General features: G+C 41.2%; 1 protein-coding gene across 6 annotated transcripts in view; it reads right to left on the bottom strand.

Annotated features, from left to right (window-relative positions):
* Positions 1–20425, bottom strand: part of SYT9 (synaptotagmin 9) — a 211533-nt gene that overhangs the window by 147496 nt on the left and 43612 nt on the right. For all 6 annotated transcript variants that reach the window (XR_005063423.2, XR_012122600.1, XM_073216112.1 and 3 more), the window contains exon 2: positions 4168–4519. Coding sequence is in view for 4 of the 6 variants with exons in the window: in XM_073216112.1 (XP_073072213.1) it covers positions 4168–4519 (352 nt within the window). In the remaining 2 variants the exon portion in view is untranslated. The remainder of the gene's footprint in view (positions 1–4167; positions 4520–20425) is intronic.

Raw genomic sequence — 20425 nt, 5'->3', positions numbered from 1 at the left:
TATCTTTTCTTTTACCAGCACATAATATAGAATGCTGTACATAGCAGATGCTTAATACATATATCTAGATAAATATATGGATGCCATGGACATAATAATTTTCAATAATTAAATCTCAACAGGGAAAATACATCTAGTTCCAGAGTCTCATCAAAGTTGAGAGAGGTCTAGGCAACTTCTATTCTAAAGCTGTCAGTAAAATCTGAAGAAATAAATAAAAAAATTCAAAAAATTATGTTTTAAATGTTCACATCTAACCAATGCTTTCAACATGCAAAACAGGTAGCTTAATAGAACTGTGCTACTCATAGAGTAATTACAACATGGAATCCTAGTGTACCACTTACTAGAGTTGTGCCCAGTAATGGGACCCAAATTTAAAGTGCAATGATTGTCTGCATCTTTCAATTTTCAGTGAATTTCTGTGACTATGAATTGCTTAGTTCAGAGATAAGGTCAAAAATCTAAATGTAAGGTTCTTAATGAATGTGAAACCTGGGATAAATTCCACCAGCCTCATATCAGGATAGGCTCTACTTAGTTTATACTTTTGGCCCATTGCCATTCTTGTTAGTAGAATGCCAGAAAAGTGGCCTGATATTGATGAATTTTTCTGTCAGGCATTCATAGAAAAAGTCTGCCATATGCCAGGACCTGCATTAGAGGTTAGATAAATAGGGAGAAACAAAGCAGATGTGGTCTTTAAACTCACAGAACTCACAGTCCCAAGGGGGTATAGGCAATAAGCAAACAAATATAATCATTTAGTTAGAAATAGAGTTCAATCCTGTGAAGAAGTGAAAGCAAGTCAACATGTGAGAGAGTTAGAGTGGGAGGGAGTGGAGCAGAGAGCACAGAGTTCAGATAGGGCAGTCAGGGAGGCCATTCTGAGGATGTGATGTGTTAGCTGGAGCACTAAGCCTGCAAAGGAGCTGGGCATGGAAAAGGAAAAGGAAAAGCATTTCAGGCTGAGGGAACAGCATGTGTGAAGGCCTTAAGGCAGGAAAGGGCCAGGGATACAAAAGGAACTGAGAGAGAGGCTAATTAGCTGGCCTGTGATGACCTTTCTCCAGGAAAGCCTTCCACTGAATCCATATTCTCGGGGGTTTTGCCACATGGTGGTGGCTAATAGCTGAGAGAAGCAGATTGTGCCAATATCACATAAGGGCCTTAACAGGTCTGATAAGGAGTTGGCAGTACGGTAATTGAAATTTTTATAAAACCAAAGTGTTACCCAGGAAATTTGAGAAGTCTTAAAAAAACACATTGGATTTTCATCTTGGGATGTGAATCAGGGAATAAATTAGATGGCCTGTCAAGGTTTCTTATGTTTTGAGGATACAGGGATTTTCATATATCTGGTATAGAGACCTTTAAAGTGTTCTGATATGGCAAAATTCTGAAAAAATCCACATTCCCAGGACATCAGGTCATTATGCAAAAGTGATTTCAGCCAAATAGAAAAAAAATAACAGGAATTCTGGAGGGTTCTAACAGTGACTGAGCTAACTAGATACAGAAGGCTCATGCTTTATCTTAGAAGAACAGAAAGTCATCCTGACTAGAAATATTCATAGAAGATGAAGCATCATCCGTAGGGGATTCCAAAAGACCTTGGTGGGAGCCTCAGCTTTCCAAGCTGATGAGGCCAGGGGAGGGCAAGGTTTCTGATGCAAATGGTGTGGGCCATTCGCAGCGGCCTGTTACCTGGGAGTCTGAGCCTCTGTGCTCTGGGCCCAGGAGGTGTCCTAGAAGCCTTGGGAGAAGTCATAAAGGCTGCAGGAGGGAAGCCGTAGGACAGTGACCACAGTGAGAAATTGAGGGACACAATGAGAAAGAAAGGAGAAGAAATAATAACACACAGAGTAGGTTCTTCAGAGCCCTCTCAGCAAAGAGTGCCTCCCTCTGACACAAATATGCTATCAAAAATGCCATTTAAAAAATAGTGTTAAAAATGTGTTAGAGCATGAAGGAAATTTCATTAATTTTTCCCATTTTGTCAGTAAAAAAGATTATGTGTGTGTGTAATATAACACAATCCCTAAAGAATTAGGCCATATACCACTCTTATTATGCTAAGACTATGAGTCGAATATATGTATTTCCAGACATAACCCATAGAACTAGATTACTGGTAATTTAAATAAGAATGTTTTAAATACATAATGATGCAAATTATCAGTATTAGGTCAAAGACAGCTAGAAAAAGTCAGGTTTTCTTATGTTAGTTCAGATATTACTACACTTGATTATGGCCATCAGAAAAGATAATTACATGACTCCAAAACTAAAATAAATCCCAGTGCAAAATCACTTTTATGGGGATAACTCCTTTACTCTCCCCTTTTTATTTCTTCTCCTCCTATTTTATCTCCTTCTATTTTATTAATACCACAAGTGAGTGGCAAAAAGATATCTATAATTTTTATTTTTACATGAAATATGTTTCTTGATATACTTACACATTTTTCTAGAATAAATACTGCGATAATTATAGTGATATGATTGCTATCAATTCATTAGAATTATGGCAGAATCCTCAGATCCACAGTCTAATAAAAGCACAGTACTTTCGCTCTATATTGACAGAGACCAGATCAGGAAAATTAACATATGCAGTAAAACCAAATAGACAATTTCAACAGAGACTACACCTAAAATATTCGTTATTGAGGAGCCGAGAAGATTTTATTATGTGTCTGCACCATGCACAAACTCCATGGCAGCATCAAACAGCTCCAGATACATTTCAGTCTTAAATATAAAGAGAAATCCCAGTGATAAAATCTGAGAATTTCATCTAAATCAAATGGCAAACAACCATCTATTTCCTCACAGAGGAATATTTTAGGTTTAGCTCTTTAATGCAGAATTGGAAATGATGCTAAAATAGGTTTTTGCAAAAATTAAATTATAAACTGTCATATTCCATCCCACTTAATGTGAGTGAGCAGAGCTTCCAGGATAAACTTAACATAAAAAAGGGTAAAATCATATCTGTATCTAGAGAACAAATAGAGCAGATTTTAAAAAAATACCCCCAAACTGTGCTCGTACTTTCAATATAACAGCACATACTATTTCTCTGGCTTATGTTCAAGCAAATATTTTCATTTTAAAGAAAGCTGCTTCCAAAGTCTCTTTTCCTGAAATTTCTTATTGAAAGTGAATTTATATATCCAGTAATTCAGAATTGGCTGTTTAACCTCAAAGCCACCTTTATGCAACATCTGAGTCTTGAGAGGGGTCGGCCTCGGTGACGACGACGACAATGGTGGTGGCAGCAATGCTGAGAGCAATATGGCAGCTCACGTTCTGGAGCTCTGACCAAGTGCAGGCCTGTGCAAGGCACATGATGCATAGTTCATTCTTAAAACCACCTAGGTGTAGGGGCCATCACGATTTCTCTCTTACAAGAGGAAATGGAAACACAGGGAGGCTAAGTGACATGTCCAATGTTACACATGAAGTACAGCCAGTTCTCTGACCCCAGAGCCCTCACTTTTTAGCACTGCACTCTATTTTCTTTACTATTTAAAACACAAAGTATCCAGCCCATGGAACGAGAGGACCCTAGGCCTGGATACTCCATAGGTTTTACAAAGGCTGGAGATGGACAAAGACCTCCAGCAATTTTGTGGACTCTGAAAAGAGCCTGTGTGTGACAGCTAGGTTGGGGCTGAGGCACAGGAAATAGACTCCATAGCACTCGGAGGACAGCGTGGAAGAGTGGAAGAGTAAGAGCTCAGGCTCTGGTGGTGGTTGAATCAAGGTTCACACCCTGCCTGGAGTGCATGCCAATATATGACTTGACTTGATATCCTTGACGTTAAGTTTATTCTGTAAAATGAAAATGACAACTTTTTCATCTCACACAAAGTTGTGAGCTATAATAAAATAATGCATATTAAGTTCTTAGAGAATACTTAACATGATAAATCTTACCCATGTTAATTATTAATATTATGGACTAAGTAGAGACTAAGCAGAGTTCAGGAACCTCATGGGAGCACAGGAAGCACCAAGTTTTCCCGTATCCATGCCTCTGATACTGAATGGACAGGTGTAAGGTTACAGGCTCCTTGGCTAATCAACGCCGTTGTTGCCAAGAGAGGGGAACAGGGTGGTCTTTGCATTGCATTTAAAAAGAAAGGGTGTGTTACTGACCGAGCTGATGAGGTTGGCTCTGTGACTTGGCGCTGTACACGGATGCCATGGGCACAGTTCTCCTGGTCCTCTGCCTGGGCGGAGAGGGGAATGTCAGGGGAGGTGTGGCTGATCTTCATGGAGGCGTCAGGGCAGGGGGTGGGAGGGTCTAGGAAGCCCTCGCTGTTCTCCTGCTCATTGGTCTCCGTGTCCGTGTGGTTAAGAGGCTCCTGGTTGTTGTCTTTGCCACCAGCAAGCAGCCCTCGTTCTCGCCACGGAACCCAGCAGAGTTTCCAGGACACAAAGAGAGACACACCAAAGAGGGCGAGGCCACAGGCAGTGACCACAAGGGTCAGCAGGCTCACTGAGATATCTGCAAAGAAGCAAAGATCAGCGGTCAGCGTGGTCGCTCCTCCCAGGCGCATTCATTCCTCAGCGCAGGCAGAATGACCCTCTAGTCCATTCATCCCTCAGGCACCCATGAGGAAATCCAGGCTGGGGACACTGCTGGGCCACCTGGATCAGAGGCAGGGACAGTGAGGACTAGGCACCAGCACAGAGGAGGTAACAGGTCCTCTGCTTAGAAACAATAAATAGCCTGCTAGCAAGGCAGGAATTCTGGGGGACTAGGAATGCCCTGCAAGTCAACTGAGACGCCATCCATGGCAGTACAAACACTGATTTTTTGTGAGCAAGGCAGTTTCAACTGGCTTAAAAATTACTCTGTCATCTCAAAGAGCTGTATAATATGATATGGGACTTGTTTAAGCAACAATTTTTAAAACAAGAGAAACTAGAGTGCTTCCTTCCTATTTCTGATATTAACTTTTAAAGGTCTAAGCAAAATGAAGCTCAAGTCCTCTGAAGCTTCAAGACTACCTACTACCCAGTGGCCAGACACCTGGGACCCAGGGCTGACTAGCTGGGGTTTCCCCCACTAGCAGGTCCTGAGACAAGTATTCAAGGGCATGTGGTCTACTGAGAAGGTGAAGAAAACACAGGTAAAGAAGGAGGGAAGTGATCCAGAGAAGGCAGGCAGCAAAGGGGCTTTATCAAGCCAGTTACCACAGTGGAGGGCTGGGGGTTAAGCCTGCTGGGAAGGCTCCACACATCTCAGTGTCACCCCACCCAAGGGGTGAGGACCGGGGCTATTTATAACACCAACTCTCTTCAGTCACAGAAGGTGACTCTCAAGGGACATTTCAAAACAGGAATAGGAGACAAAGTCAGCTTCAATGACCAGAAAGGGCCCACATTCAAATAAATGCAGGGCTGAGCTTCAGAGGCCAGCAGACATGTGCTGAGATGGAGCAGGCGAGAGGATACAGCAGAGCAACAGCAGCATGTGCTACGTGACCTCAGCTAGAGTCCGTGGCACCACAGCGTCCAATGGCTGTGCTTAGAATTCTCAGGACAAAACCCTACCCCCTTCTGCCCACCCTACAATAGAGCCAGGGAGGGTGAGGCACCAACCTGAACTACTCCTGGCACTGTGAACCCTAGGTAGTGGTGACCACAAACCCTTCACTTTAAAGGATGCTCCCAGCTGCCTTACGGGGCTCCATGGCACTCAGGAGCCCCAAGGATTCCCCTCAGGTTTGGCTTTTCCTGTGTATCATTAGTATTTCCATCGCTTTGGCCAAACCTTTCTTAAAGTCCACTACATGCCAGGTACTGTGCTAGATTTTGGCAATACAATGGCAAACATGGCAGACACGTCTCATTGCACATTCCACAGACAGACCTTTATAGATTCATATTTGTGTGAAGGAGAAAAGTAAGAATTACTCATTTAATATTCACAATTTCGATTATCCACAGCATGCCAACAATTCATAATGTGAGACAATTTGTATTTCTGCTGAGGCATGCACATGAATCCCTCTACGAAGAGGGAGTCTACTAAGGCAAGCTGACTGTCTACCATCCATGTGCTTTTTGAGGTGACTCTGAAGGTACTTGGTCATTCTTTTTAAATGAAAAACAGTTTCTTCATGAATAACTGCTCTTGAGAGAAAGCCAGCTGCCAGGGCTGGTGATGGATCTAATATATCTCCTCTCTGCCTCCCAATCAATCTCTGCCCTTGTGGTGAAATAATATATCTCTGAAAACACTGAGGCTCCAGTTTCAGCATGGGTAACAGCTCAAAGCTTTGCCACCTGCCTCTCCTCAAGTTCCCACTGAAATGGGATAAGCAAACTGCAGAACAGTCAACCACAAGGATGGGTTCCACTAATCCATCAGGAAACCAGCAATGTTGAAGAATTTCTGGAATTGTTTTAAAAGAAAAGCCAAAAGTGTTACTGAATACTTAACAAATAAATAGAAGGAAATCAAGGGAACAGTAAAAATAAAGAATCCCAGGTGCAGAGCAACAAGGGCAGAGATGGGTGATGAAGGCAGAGTCAATGGGGCAAAGTAAAGCACACTAGGAATCACACCTCACAGAGCCCGACATGAGGGAGAGGAGGGCATGGTTCAGCCACAGGTTCCACTTGGTTCAAACAGCTAACACTGTAGAAGGAAAATTTGTTGGTGTAAACTTCTAGGGCAGGTGGTAGTGCTGGGGGAGCAGGGAAAGAGGAGACCCTGTCCCAGTTAATCAGGTGTCAAACACCAACCCCCAACCCCACCAATAAAACCGAAAAACAAAACAGGCTCCACACCACAGTGAAATCCTTAGTAGGTTTTGTAATCCAAACAAAGGCAAAACTCCTTCCCAACATTCCACCAATCACTTGAGCACTGTCCTGACATAGAGACTGCTAGGAGGCCACCAGCAGAGGCTGGAGGAGAGGCACACTGGGAGGCAGTAAGGTTTGGAGGTATGATGTGATCATTACATTATTATTTACCAAATACTCCCTCTCCTCTGCAAAACGCCCTTTCCAATAGAGGCACATAAATCCCAACCCCCTGACTTACTCTAGTCAATAAAATATGAGTAGGTATGGCCCATGCTACCTCGGACAAGAGGACTCTTGCACTCCTACCTCCCGCATGAGAAGAAGTCTTAAATAAAGCCCGATCTTTCAAGCTGGGTGCCAGAATGGGAAGACTTGTGGCATAGGCCCAAAGTCCAGAAGGTGGAGCCAACTCAGACGTGACTCACAGATTGGGGCAGAGCTGCAACTGATTCCCAAACCCATGAGCAAAACCTAAATAGTTGATGTTTTAAGTAAAAATCTAAGATATTGAAGGTATTTGTTACCATGACAAAAAAGTTGACTAACATACATGACCATATATTCATTGTACAAAGCTGGGGTCCTTTCAAGAGGGAAAAGGGGTAATATTAACAATCACATAGGACAAGACTTCACCCAGTAATGTCCAGGGTAAGCTAGGACATATGGTCACTCTGGTCTTAAGAATCCCACCTGAGTTCTGAACTTACCGTCTTGGTACAATACGGCTTCTCAGGTTTAACTTGGCATAGATAACATGCTAAATAAGTTAAATTAAAGCATAGGCCCACTTTTGCTAATAACCACAATATCCTAATCCAGCTCAAGAAAACTCCAGCTTGTTGGTTGATTCCCAGCTCACGCACCCAAAAATCAGCTGCTTACAAGTTCAGTCATGGGGGATCCATGAGAGCGGGGACCTTGTCTGTCTCAGCACTGACTTGTAAGCATCTAAAAGGGTGCCTGGCATATAGCAGGCATTCAGTAAATGTCTGATGAAGCCCAGCTGAGGAATGCTATAGCCATCTGCTATGTTTACCATCAATTATGGTTGTAGCCTGTAAACTCTGGGACGTGAGAGTCACTTTCATAATCATTATGGATTTTTGTGCATATAGTTACTACAAAAAATGTCTGGCAAATGTCAAGAGCGGCTTTTTTTTTATTTGCATAAGGGTGCCATGAAGGTTAGCAGTGGGCCAGGGAATACCTGCCAGGAGAAACCAGTGGTGGTCCACACAGCCATACCAACCAGTAAGTGTGACCATCTGGACTTTGGTTTGCAAACAGCTCAGGGTGCCCTCTAGGTACCACATATGTACTTTTTTCTCTGTTTTCAGTAAGAAGGGCTAGAAAACTGCCATGGAGTCACTGGGGCCATACATACTCTCCCACCTCAGACTTCCAACCTCAGAAAAGGGAGGAGGAGAATCAGGTTAGAATCACAAAATAGCTTTCTTCAGAAAAGAAGCTATTTCTTAAGTTAGGTGATACATATGTGGCCATTTGTTTTATTACTGATCTTTAAACCACTTTTTGGCATTTATGGTATATTTCACAAAAGAACTGAAAAAATTGGGGATCAAAAATTATTATTCTAAAGATAATTTTTCTAAAGAATTGCAAAGGATAATGGTCCCTTTGTCCAAGAGCCAAGAAAATAACCAGATGGTGATTCAGGGATGAAAGGAAGCAAATGGCAACCCAGTTCTGATCCAGGTCCCTGGAGGTATTGCCGTTTGGGGGTGACTGTGCAAGAAACTGTACCCAGACCTACCATGGAGTACAGCCTTCCAGGGAGGATGTGAGTGGGATGCCCTGCAGTCAGGACTATCATCAGAACCTTCTTCTACTGGCTACTAGCTCTAGCCATACGGCATAGCCCTGGGCACCAGACACAAGATACTACAGCACCCCTAGACCGAGCAGACATCCCATCTCGAAGGGGATCTCTGCAAGCCTCAAGACTCGTTTGGGAATGGCAAATACTATTGTCGAATGAGTAAAAGGCTTGAGAGCCCATGTACTGCATAAGGACAGGGTAACAGTTGCCCCCTTAACTGTAAATGGCCAAGAAGAACACATAAATTGACAGCCAAATAAAAGTCATAGGACAAATAGACCAAATCAGCTGCTCAAAAGAGGTTAACCAAGCTGAGCCATCAGGATAAACTGGCCCTTGACATAAAACAAATTAATGCAAGAGGTGAATTAATTTCTACACTTAAGTGAGACTTTTAGAATAGTGGCTAAGACTAAGAACTATGGCTACAGCAGTAATCAGAATCAGACACCCTGGAGATCCCACCTGATCTAAGAAGAGATTATAGCCCTAGAATTCTACAGCTAGCCACATTACCACAAGAAGAAAGAAAAGGCATGTTCAAGCAATCAGTGACTCAGAAATCACACCATTTATGTACCCTCTCCTGCATAAACTTAAGGAAATTCTCCAAACAAAAATTTTTATGTCAGAATGGAGAACCCAAGGACATTTTATATAAGATATATACTTACATATTACATAACAAAAATTAGTGATAAACAAACAGCAAAAAGTGAATTAAATCTAAAAAGTATAAACCTACAATCACAAAGAGTATAGTACAAGATAATCAACACACTAAAAAATATCTCTGGAAGATGGTATGTGGAAAGAGGAGCAGTAGAGGATGCAGAAGGGGATACAGCTAAGGGGTAGGCAATACGGCTCAGGCTCAGGACATACACATTTCAAGTATGGTGGCAGCTAAGACTGAAATGGGGTGAAAATATGGGCATGGGTTGGAAATCATCACTACAATACTGTCTAATCTGTCTAGTGAGTAACCAAGACAATTAGAGTGGAATTAGTGCCCAAGAGCAGAATCTTCCACATTCTTAAAAACCATGGAGCCTCTTATAATACCCTTAAAGCAAATTTAGTCTGTTAATGTCTTACCCACAGAGAAATAGTCTTGTAGTCAGCTTTTCTAATGCTTCATTATGAAATCTAACTAAGCCGTAAAGAATCACCAGTCATGTAAGGACATTTTACAGCAACCACATCAACTTATAGAAGCAAAAAAAGATGTTCCCAGAGAAAACATAGATAAATCATAGAAGAAACAAGGACTTCACATTTCATTCACAGGGAGTATTCCAGCCATGAAACAAGAGTAGACTATTAGTAAATGGAATGGAGAATAAGACAATGTTCTTAGAAGTAAAATAACATGATTGCTAAAACAAATAAATTTAATCTAGGGAAAGGTCACAGAATATCTACCTGAATGAGGACCAAACAAAGACTCAGAAAATTTAAGCAAAAGATATGAGATAGAGAGTATGAATTCAGGAGGTCCAATATTTAAGTTTTCCAGAAGGTGAAGATAAAGTGAAAGTAAAATCATCATCAAAGAGAATTTTTTTAATTCCCTAGAACTGAAGGACAAATAGGAGTCCATAGAGCACCTATAATAACATAACCTCACCTCAGACACATGATTGTGAAATTTCAAAACTTAAAAATTAGAGAAAAGCACAAAAGCTTAAGAGACAAAAATAATATGAACACAAGGAAATTAGAACTATACCAGCATTGGACTTCTCTTAAAAAATACTAGATAACAACAAATGCTGGTGAGGATGCGGAGAAATGGGAACCCTCCCACACTGCTGGTGGGAATGTAAACTAGTTCAACCATTGTGGAAAGCAATATGGAGGGTCCTCATAAAACTAAAAATAGAAATACCATTTGATCCAGGAATTCCACTCCTAGGAATTCACCCAAAAAAAACAACTTCTCAGATTCAAAAAGACATGCACACCTATGTTTATTGCAGCACTATTTACAATAGCCAAGATATGGAAGCAACCTAAGTGTCCATCAGTAGATGAATGGATAAAGAAGATGTGGTACATATACCCAATGGAATACTATTCAGCCATAAGAAACAAACAAGTCCCACAATTTGCAACAACATGGATGGAGGCAGAGGGTATTATGCTCAGTGAAATAAGTCAGGCAGGGAAAGACAAATACCAAATGATTTCCCTCATTTGTGGAGTATAACAACAAAGCAAAACTGAAGGAAAAAAATAGTAGCAGACTCACAGACTCCAAGAAGGGACTAGTGGTTACCAAAGGGGAAGGGCGAGGGAGGGTGGGTGGGGAAGGAGGGAGAAGGGGATTGTGGGGTATCATGATTGGTGCACATGGTGTGTTGTGTGGTCCCAGGGAAGACAGTGTAGCTCAGAGAAGACAAACAGGGACTCCGTGGCATCTTACTACACTGATGGACAGTGACTGCAATGGGGTATATGGGGGAGGATTTAATAATAAGGGTGAATGTAATGACCACATTGTTTTTCTTGTGAAACCTTCATAAGCATGTATCAATGATACCTTAATAAAAAAAATACTAGATAATGGAATAATGCCTGCAAACTTCTGAGGAAAAATTATTTTCAAGTTGGAAATTCTATACCCAAACATACTATTATTAATGAAGTATGAGGGCTCAAAAGACCACTTTCAGATTTATAAAAGGTCACAAAGATTGCTTTCCATGCACTTATCTCAGGAAGTTACTTGAGGATGAATGTATGGGATTAAAATGAGACAAAAGAAGACACAGTGTACAGGAAAAATTGCACTCCATGCAGAAGACCAGTGATGTTCCTGGGTGCGACCTGCGCAGCAGGCCTAGGTGGGGCCAGTCCAGCCTGTGGTGGGAAGACTAGGCCCTAGGGAGAAGGTCTGCTCAAAGAGGGCTTGAAGAGAACTACACGGCATATGGAGAGTTTAGTTTCTAATCGCATCATTATTTTTCTTCAAATAGTGTAAAAAATTAGAGAGAGAGTTGAGGAATTCCAGGAGGAAAAGTTTTTGAGACAACAAAAAATAATCACAGTATACCTCTTGGTTATGTACTAAATAAAGTTTTGTATTCATAATAACACCGTTTATTGATTCTCAATGTTTAGAATCAAGCAGTAGACAAAGCATGGAAGACTTAAATAAGATGGTTAGAACAGAATGTAAATACAACTTTGACAATCTAAAATAGTAGAAAAGGTGTCAAAAATTAAGAGGTCAAAAGAGGAAAGAAACTGAAGGTAAGATTTCAATGTTGCCTTCCAAAATAAGGGACTAGACATACTGTCTATAGTTGACAGACAGTATGTATATATTGATATTTTCATGTTAAAAGTGTTTATTTTTTCATAGAAAACCATGTGGAGAAATAGCAAGCCATTTCTATTGGGATGAAATTAGAAGAGATTTTCACTCCCATGTTAAGATTTTATGAAGAGCAAGTATTAAAAGAAAATAAAAAACTTCTTCAAAGCTACTGTAGTACATATAAAGTATATGTGGCTTAATTCATCCTGGTGAACTTGGGTCTGTAATCTCAAAACATTCTGAGAACAGTCCTTATTTAATCCTGCTCCTAGGTTTATAAGAAACAAATGAATAAAAATCATGATAATCATTACAATGATAATCTCAGTTTCCTAGCATGGTTTTCCTTCCAAATGAAACCTATAAAAGACATCCATCTTTGTCTACTAATCTTTGTTCAGACTTTTAGATTCATGAACAAAAAAATATCAGGAGACTGACATAGGCTAGTGACTTTTTATTTTGCTAATACCAATGTTAAAACATGCAACTCATTTACTATCGCATTCATTTCATACAAGAAAGAATGCTTAGTACCAAAAATAAATGGCACTCCTTTAAAATACTGTATTGAGCTTTATGAATAAAACCATTACACTGCCATTATTTTGTCCTTTTGCTTCAGACTTGTGGGACCTTGTAATGGATAAACCAGGGACCAGAGATTGGGGACCACTGTCCCTGTCACTCGGATGTCAGCCCTGCCTCATCTCTATTTTCTATAGTAACAAATATAGCTCAGAGCAAAATAGGGAAATAGTCATTTCTTTATACCCACTGCAGCCCTCCTATCCTGAGCTCTCCTCTTTTAAGTGCCCTCCCAACCTCTGTCTCAGAGGACTGGAATTTTCAGAGATTATATCAGGACCTGAAGATCTGATGTCTGTGTCTAGTCCTCCCGTGGCCACAGGGAATGGTGATGACTCACGGGAGCCAGAGTGATTCTTGGGATGGAGGAAATGTGGTGTTTCCAGGGCAGCAAAAGAAACAGAATCACAATTGAGGAGGGAAGCAAAAATACTCAGAAATGGAAAAGCAGTGCTGAGCCCTGGGACTGAGGTGGGTGGGACATCAAAGAGAAGAGGAAGTTCATGGCCAGGGTCTCTGATGGCAGAAACTGGTTTAGGAGAAACTGGCATGAAATGAAGTAAGGAAAAAGACTCAAGATCAGTGATGCCATCATTCACATAACACTTGCCCTTTTGTAAAAAAGGATTTGAGGCAATTTAAAAAATATGTACAACACAACAGGATAAAAGAAAAAGGAAAATAAAAATAAAATGAAGATGCAGTCAAGTATAAGGTAAATAGCCAAAATGCATGAATGGGGTTTGGTAAACTTGCCAGAATTGGCTACAGAACTGGCTCCCAACATCCCACTTTTGATAGAAAAGAATGAAACACATGAATTACTAGATTCAGCACCTAAAATACTACACAATTAAGAAACTTTTATGAGACAAGGAAAATCTGAACTAGAAATGTAATGATACTAGAGATTATTGCTAATCATTTTTTAGATACAGTAATTATATTGTGGTTATGTTGTATAGAAACATACGGAAACATTCAAATAATACCATGTCTGGAATGTGCTTCAAATTACAGATGAAATAACCATGGGTTAACAGTTGTTGAAATTGAGTAAACAGCACCTGACTTTATTATATTATTCTCTCTACTTTTAAATATGTTTGACAATTTCCTAGTGAAAAATTTAAAACAAAACATGATTTGGTCAGGAAAAAATGTTGATCCCTGACTTAGATCTTAGATATTCTCATTAATAGGTCTTGTGTGAGGATCCTTAGCCTCAATTTTTTAACAAGCATCTCAGATCTCAGATTAAACTGCATAGATGGTCTATAGATAGCACTGAGTAAATGTGATCAAGTAAACATAAACAAATAAATTATGTACATATGTAACTTAGTTATATATAATACATAAATATAAATATAAATATATATATATGCATACATATATATATAATGGTTGAGGAAAAAAGAACTCTTAGCCAACCCCAAGATGATTATGTCTTGAGCGCCTAACAAAGATAATATCAGGAAATTTAGTTAGACTATCCAGCCATGGAGAACCACATGATGCTTTGCAGGGAAAGCAGTAACGTGATTAGATAGAGGAAACAGGCCAGACCAGACAGCTCTGGTGATGAGATGTTTAGGAGTTTCAGGGAACCGAACCAGTGTGGAAATACAGTTTTAGAAGAAACATAAGGGACCAAAGCACAGGAGTTCATGTCAGAATTCCCTCATCAGCAATCTCTTCCATGTGTCCGTAAGGCCTTCACTGGAATGCTTTATTTTCTGTATTTTTAAACTGAATATGATGGACATGTATCACTGCAATTAAAAAAAAATAATAAAATTGTTGCATGCAAACACCACAGCATGCTGGAATGTCCAGTAAAGGGAAACTAAGCTCCAAACCTCAATAGCCTAGAGGGCATCTTCTGAATAGTGACCCTGAGGCATCTTGGGTAAGAAGAGTGTAACAGAGTTTAGGCTAAAATTAGATGCTTTGGTGTTTAAACTATTGAACTTATGCTGGCTGGGAAATGCAGTCCCGCAGAGACTTGCTCTTTAATCACACTGTAGGGACCATAGCATGTAGTTAGGAACTTAGGTTCTAGAATCAGACAGTCATGGCCTGCAGTCCAACATCAGTTATATAAATCTGTCTCTTATTTTGATAGTAACATTGGGATAATAATAGTACTTACCTCTTGAAGTTGTAGTGAGTGCTTAGAAAGATACTGGTGCTCAGTAAATGCAAATCATTGGTTTTGTTTCTTCATGAGGTGTCTCAGGATTCAGCCGTTTCATATACAGACCTATCCTTACTGCCACGAAGTTGTCACTCCGGTTAATAAATAGTGAGACTTCCTGCAACTTTATGAAATGGGCTGACAACCAGCAACTATCAGGCACCAAACAGATGCTCATAGAGCTGCATTCATGAGGATAAGAAAATGCGCTCCCCCTGAACACCTGATGTTTGCTAAGGGCTAAACTATGGGTACAAAACAAATAAAACTAGCATTTGCTCTCAGGGAACCACTGGACAAGAGAATTTCAATAATGTTATTAAAAATTCACAGTGTTACTGGAGCCAGAAGTGAGGATACACAACCCCATCTGGTGTCCCATAAAAGAGGAGTGAGCCAAGTCCTACTTACACAAAGACCAAATCTAGGTCACTTGGCCACGTGCTCAAAAGACTTCACTGGAAGAAAGGCAAGGCCAGGCCTTCTGTGTATAGTCACCCATGCCACAGTGTGCACAACTTGCTCAACTATACACGAGGCTGCAGGAGAGAGCTGGCACGTTCCAGGGGCTCCAGGGCCAGCTTTACACCACTTACATTTTGTGATGATGGGTAAATCACTGCCCTTTTCTGGTCCTCCTCATCTATCACAAAGGGCATGGCTCTCAGACTGTGGTTCTTGTGAAGCTGCCAAACGACCCTGAGCTCACAGCAATGTCTGAACCTAGGGCTAAAGCCATTATAATAATTCCCATTAGTGACCACAAGCCAGTGGGTGTTATCCAACTGGAGGCTGTATTTTAGTGCCATTCCTGCTTCTCATCCTTGCATCAGAGATGAGGTTCTCTTAGCCCTGGCTCATGTGTGGATTGCAAGGGTTAAGGAACACTGACTTGGGCCAGCAGGAACTATACCTTCATTAAGGTACTGAGCCAAGTAAACAGAGAGCACTCCACTGCCTTAACTCTAAGAAGCCCGGGGACTAGTGAAATTAATTAGGACATGGAACTTGGTATCCACTACATTTCCCTGTGACTGACATAAAGGGAAGAGTACATTTAATAGGTAGGACTGTGTTTCTGGCCCTCAGATTCTTTCCTCAGAAGGCTGCCTAGATGATTCTGCCTGTTGATTAAGCAGATGGTCTAAAATTAGTGTTGAGAAGACACTTTGTGTTGCACCTTCTATTTGCAAAACGCAGCCTCATCAGTGTGACCAGCTCCTTTTCACATTGGCATCAGCCCCTCTTCCGGGGCCAGATGGGGCAGGGTCTGCTGAGGCCACTTGGTGGCTGGGGCTGCAAACACTAAGAGGGTTTTGACTCTGTGTCCTTAATCCCTGACCACTCAATTCTGTTGCACCTGAGCCCCTGCTGTCTGTATAACAGGGAGGCTCAGGAATTATCATCAGGTTTGCTACTGGGTTTCCACTCTCTTTTTACTCTCTACAGAATTTAATTGGAAAAAAAATCTACTTAAGAAAATATTTTACTACCCACTATAGCTTCTTTGGAGGTGCTTGGGAAATCTATAATGTTCTCCCTATCTTGGGATTCTAGCCTGTGCAGAGTAAATGGAAACACTCAGATGTGCTAAGATTCTTGCAAAATAATAGAAAATCTGATGTGTAGGGTTTTAGACAATAGGCACTTTTTTGCTTGAAAAAAATACCATGAAACAAAACTCAAGAACATATGGTACTAGGCACAAGCCAAAGAAGCCACAATGTTCATTGGTGTGTCTACAGGAGATGGGAGCCCTGGCCCAGCAGTGGAGGGGGAGAGAGGCTGGCAACTAGAGATCTGGTGTCTATTTCTATGACCTCTTATGAGACTTCAGCCTGCCTGAACCTCTCCTGGGCCATTTCTTACCTCTAAAATGGGAGGAGAAATTCCTCCTTGCCTGGCTCTTCTGAAAATTAGGTGCCCCTGCAACATATAAAAGCCTGACATAGTGCAGCTGGAAATTCTTTTTTTTTTAATGCAGTTATTGTTATTGTTATTTTTATTTATTTATTTTTATTTTGGTATCATTAATCTACAATTACATTAAGAACATTATGTTTACTAGGCTCCCCCCTTCACCAAGTCCCCTCCACCTACCCCTTCAAAGTCACTGTCCATCAGTGTAGTAAGATGCTGTAAAATCACTACGTCTTCTCTGTGTTGCACAGCCCTTCCCATGCCCCCCCCCCCCACACTATACATGCTAATCATAATGCCCCCTTTCTTTTTCTCCATCCTTGTCCCTCCCTTCCCACTCATCCTCCCCAGTCTCTTTCCCTTTGGTAACTATTAGTCCATTCTTGGGTTCTGTGATTCTGCTGCTGTTTTGTTCCTTCAGTTTATTCTTTGTTCTTACACTCCACAGATGAGTGAAATCACTTGGTACTTGTCTTTCTTTGCCTGGCTTATTTCACTGAGCATAATACCCTCCAGCTCCATCCATGTTATTGCGAATGGTAGGATTTGTTTTTTTCTTATGGCTGAGTAATATTCTATTGTGTATATGTACCACATCTTCTTTATCCATTCATCTACTGGTGGACATTTAGGTTGCTTCCATTTCTTGTCTATTGTAAATAGTGAAGCAATAAACATAGGGGTGCATCTGTCTTTTTCAAACTGGGCTGCTGCATTCTTAGGGCAAATTCCTGGAAGTGGAATTCCTGGGTCAAAATGGTATTTCTATTTTGAGCATTTTGAGGAACCTCCATACTGCTTTCCACAATGGTTGAACTAATTTACATTCCCATCAGCAGTGTAGGAGGGTTCCCCTTTCTCCACAACCTCGCCAACATGTGTTGTTGTTTGCCTTTTCGATGATGGTGATCCTTACTGGTGTGAGGTGATATCTCATTGCGGTTTTAATTTGCATTTCTCTGATGACAAGTGATGTGGAGCATCTTTTCATGTGTCTGTTGGCCATCTGGATTTCTTCTTTAGAGAACTGTCTATTCAGCTCCTCTGCCCATTTTTTAATTGTATTATTTGCTTTTTGTTTGTTGAGGTGTGTGAGCTCTTTATATATTTTGGATGTCAACCCTTTATCAGATCTGTCATTTATGAATATATTCTCCCATACTGTAGGATGCCTTTTTGTTCTATTGATGGTGTCCTTTGCTGTACAGAAGCTGGAAATTCTTTTTAGGCCTGGCTCTGCTACACTGGTCTAGTAATTCACACCTCCCACAGGACCCCGTATTAAACCTTGTCAGTCCGAGTCATTTCCTACGCCAAATCTGATCTTGCTTTGATTCCGTTAGTGTTTAAATCTCTCATCGACCTGTTGGAACAAGATCAAAAGGTTGCTGACAGCCACCTTTGTGAACCAGCATTTAGCAAAACTTCATAAAGCAGTGGGTAAGGTTGGGGTGGTAAAGCTTCTTCCCATTCCTGGCTCCCATGAGGAGTGACTTTTCCCTAAGTGCCCCTGGCCACTTTCTCTACCTCTTACTGCTCCATTCAGAGGGGAAGTGGGTTGCTCAGTTAGAAAGCTCAGGGCAGCCCTTTCTCCCCCTTCTACCTGACATTGGTCCACCTGCACAGGGCACGGTGCCATGCTGGGAAGGCTGTTATTGCTCTGGATCCCGGAATTAGATACATGTTCCCTCCTTGGTTCTTCCTTGGGCACAGCTGGCCACCTATGGGACAGGGCCTTGCCCCTGCATGTGTGGCCTGGCTGACAGCAGTCCTGGACACATGCTATCTGCTAGCTGTGCCCACACAGGTAAGGGCAGAGGACTCCCAAGGCTTGCATTAGCATGAAGAAAACTACACGGAGGGGGAGGGGGGGATATTTTTTTTTCATAGCACAGTCTGGCAAGAGACAGGATATATCAAGAAATGACCTGGAGTCTGGGGGCAGACTTGTTTTTAAACCCACGAGAGATACTCCCTAGAGTTTACCAGTAATTCTTTAAGGACCTGAGGTCCTGGTGAGCCCTGGTGAGCTGTTAGGGTCCATGAATTCTCTGTATGTTCAGGCTGTTGAGGTTCTAAGCATTACAGTTGTTAGAATTCTATGATTTTAGAATAGTATTTTCTCTTTCACATTAGAAAGTTTTTAAATCCTATACTCAAATAACTCAGCATTTGTATGATGCCCTTTATAATAGAGTCAAGTACCTTCTTCCAACAACTGACTAAGTTTGAAAACGTTCTAACATTTGGACACCTGATGCGTCCTAAGTCTTCTAACAGGGAACTCCGTGCTGTGCATATTCCCATTGCCACTCCTGATCTACTCTCCTTCCCTCTCCAGCCTGCGGCAGGCCCTGGAGGCTGACCCATAGGGCTTATATCAAGGGGCTCCTTTGCCTTTGGCTTCTATTGAATTCAGCCAATAAGGGGCCCTAGTGAGAAATCAGAGTGCGGGACGAGAGTGAAGGCACAGTATTTATTCCCCCAGCTTTCTTCCTGCCAGGTCATCATGTTGCTCGTGGCCCTCCATGAAAAACCACAGCTCCTTTTCTAGGTTCTCTCAGGCCTAGGGAGGCAAAGGAGACAGACTGTTACAGGCTCTGGAGTTCTGGTTTCCCTGAATCCTAACTAGAGCTTCACAGAAAGTTCCTGTGTTAGGCTCTCCTCAGATTACCTGGTATGACTATGCTGTCTGTTTCCACTGGAATCCAAATCGATGTGCTGTAGAATGAGTTGTTTTCTATTCTGAGCCCTACCTCTTATCACAAGTATAACTTCAGGGAACCTGAACTCATATCTGGGCCTGAGTTTCCTAATGTACAAAATGAGATGTGAAAAGCTGGAAGGGCCTTTCCAGATCTCTTGAACTTAGAGAGAGAAATTTTCTATTTAAAGTATCTTCTACAACCTAGCATGATGCCTGGTGCACAGGAGGCACTCAATGTTTGATGGATGATAAACTTCTAAGCTATGCAGCATTTTCACTTTTATATCCACTAAAATGTGCTTCAGGAAAAGGAACTGCCAAAGAAGCTGTGTGTTTAAGTATATGTACAGTGAAAATTAAGGTTACCTTTTCATAATGATTGAAAGTAACACAGTATTTCATGCTTCTCTGAGTATTTAAGACTCCACAGAGGCAGTACATTGTAGTGGAAGGAGCATGGGCTCTGGAGATAGTCGTTATTTATTAAATTAACTTGACAACACATTGAATTGAACTGCCTTTATGAAAATATTATGTAACTGGGGGTAGAGTGACCTATCCAGAGTGTGCCAGAGAATCTAAATTTTCAGGAGACACTCTCATAGCTAGATGATGCCTCCACATAGTCTTGCTTTTATGGTCAATGCTAACCCTAGAAGTACCTCTCCTGAGAAAGTTTTAAGCCAAAAGCCTATTTACAGTCAGAATAGAGACTCTTCCCTATTTTTTTTCTCTTCTTTCTGGCTTGAACTCTGGCCCATGGCTTGAAAAGACTCTTCTAACATATAGCATCTTACTAGCTTGGACTTCTATACTTGAAACCCTACTCTCATGGACCTGCCTATGCTAAAAGCATAATCAGACTTAGATCACTGACTGGCAACTGATTAAAAGCTGACTCTTATGTTTTTGTATTGAACTGCCAAGTTTTTACAAATTATAAGTTTTTATGTCAATTTCCTTTCAGTAAATATTTCATGCTGCTGAAATGAAGATGATTTCTTTGAA

This window comes from Manis javanica, chromosome 11 (genome assembly GCF_040802235.1).
Source record: "Manis javanica isolate MJ-LG chromosome 11, MJ_LKY, whole genome shotgun sequence".
NCBI classification, from domain to species: Eukaryota; Metazoa; Chordata; class Mammalia; order Pholidota; family Manidae; genus Manis; species Manis javanica.
Note: the sequence above shows the minus strand (reverse complement) of the source record. Positions and strands in the feature narration are given on the sequence as shown.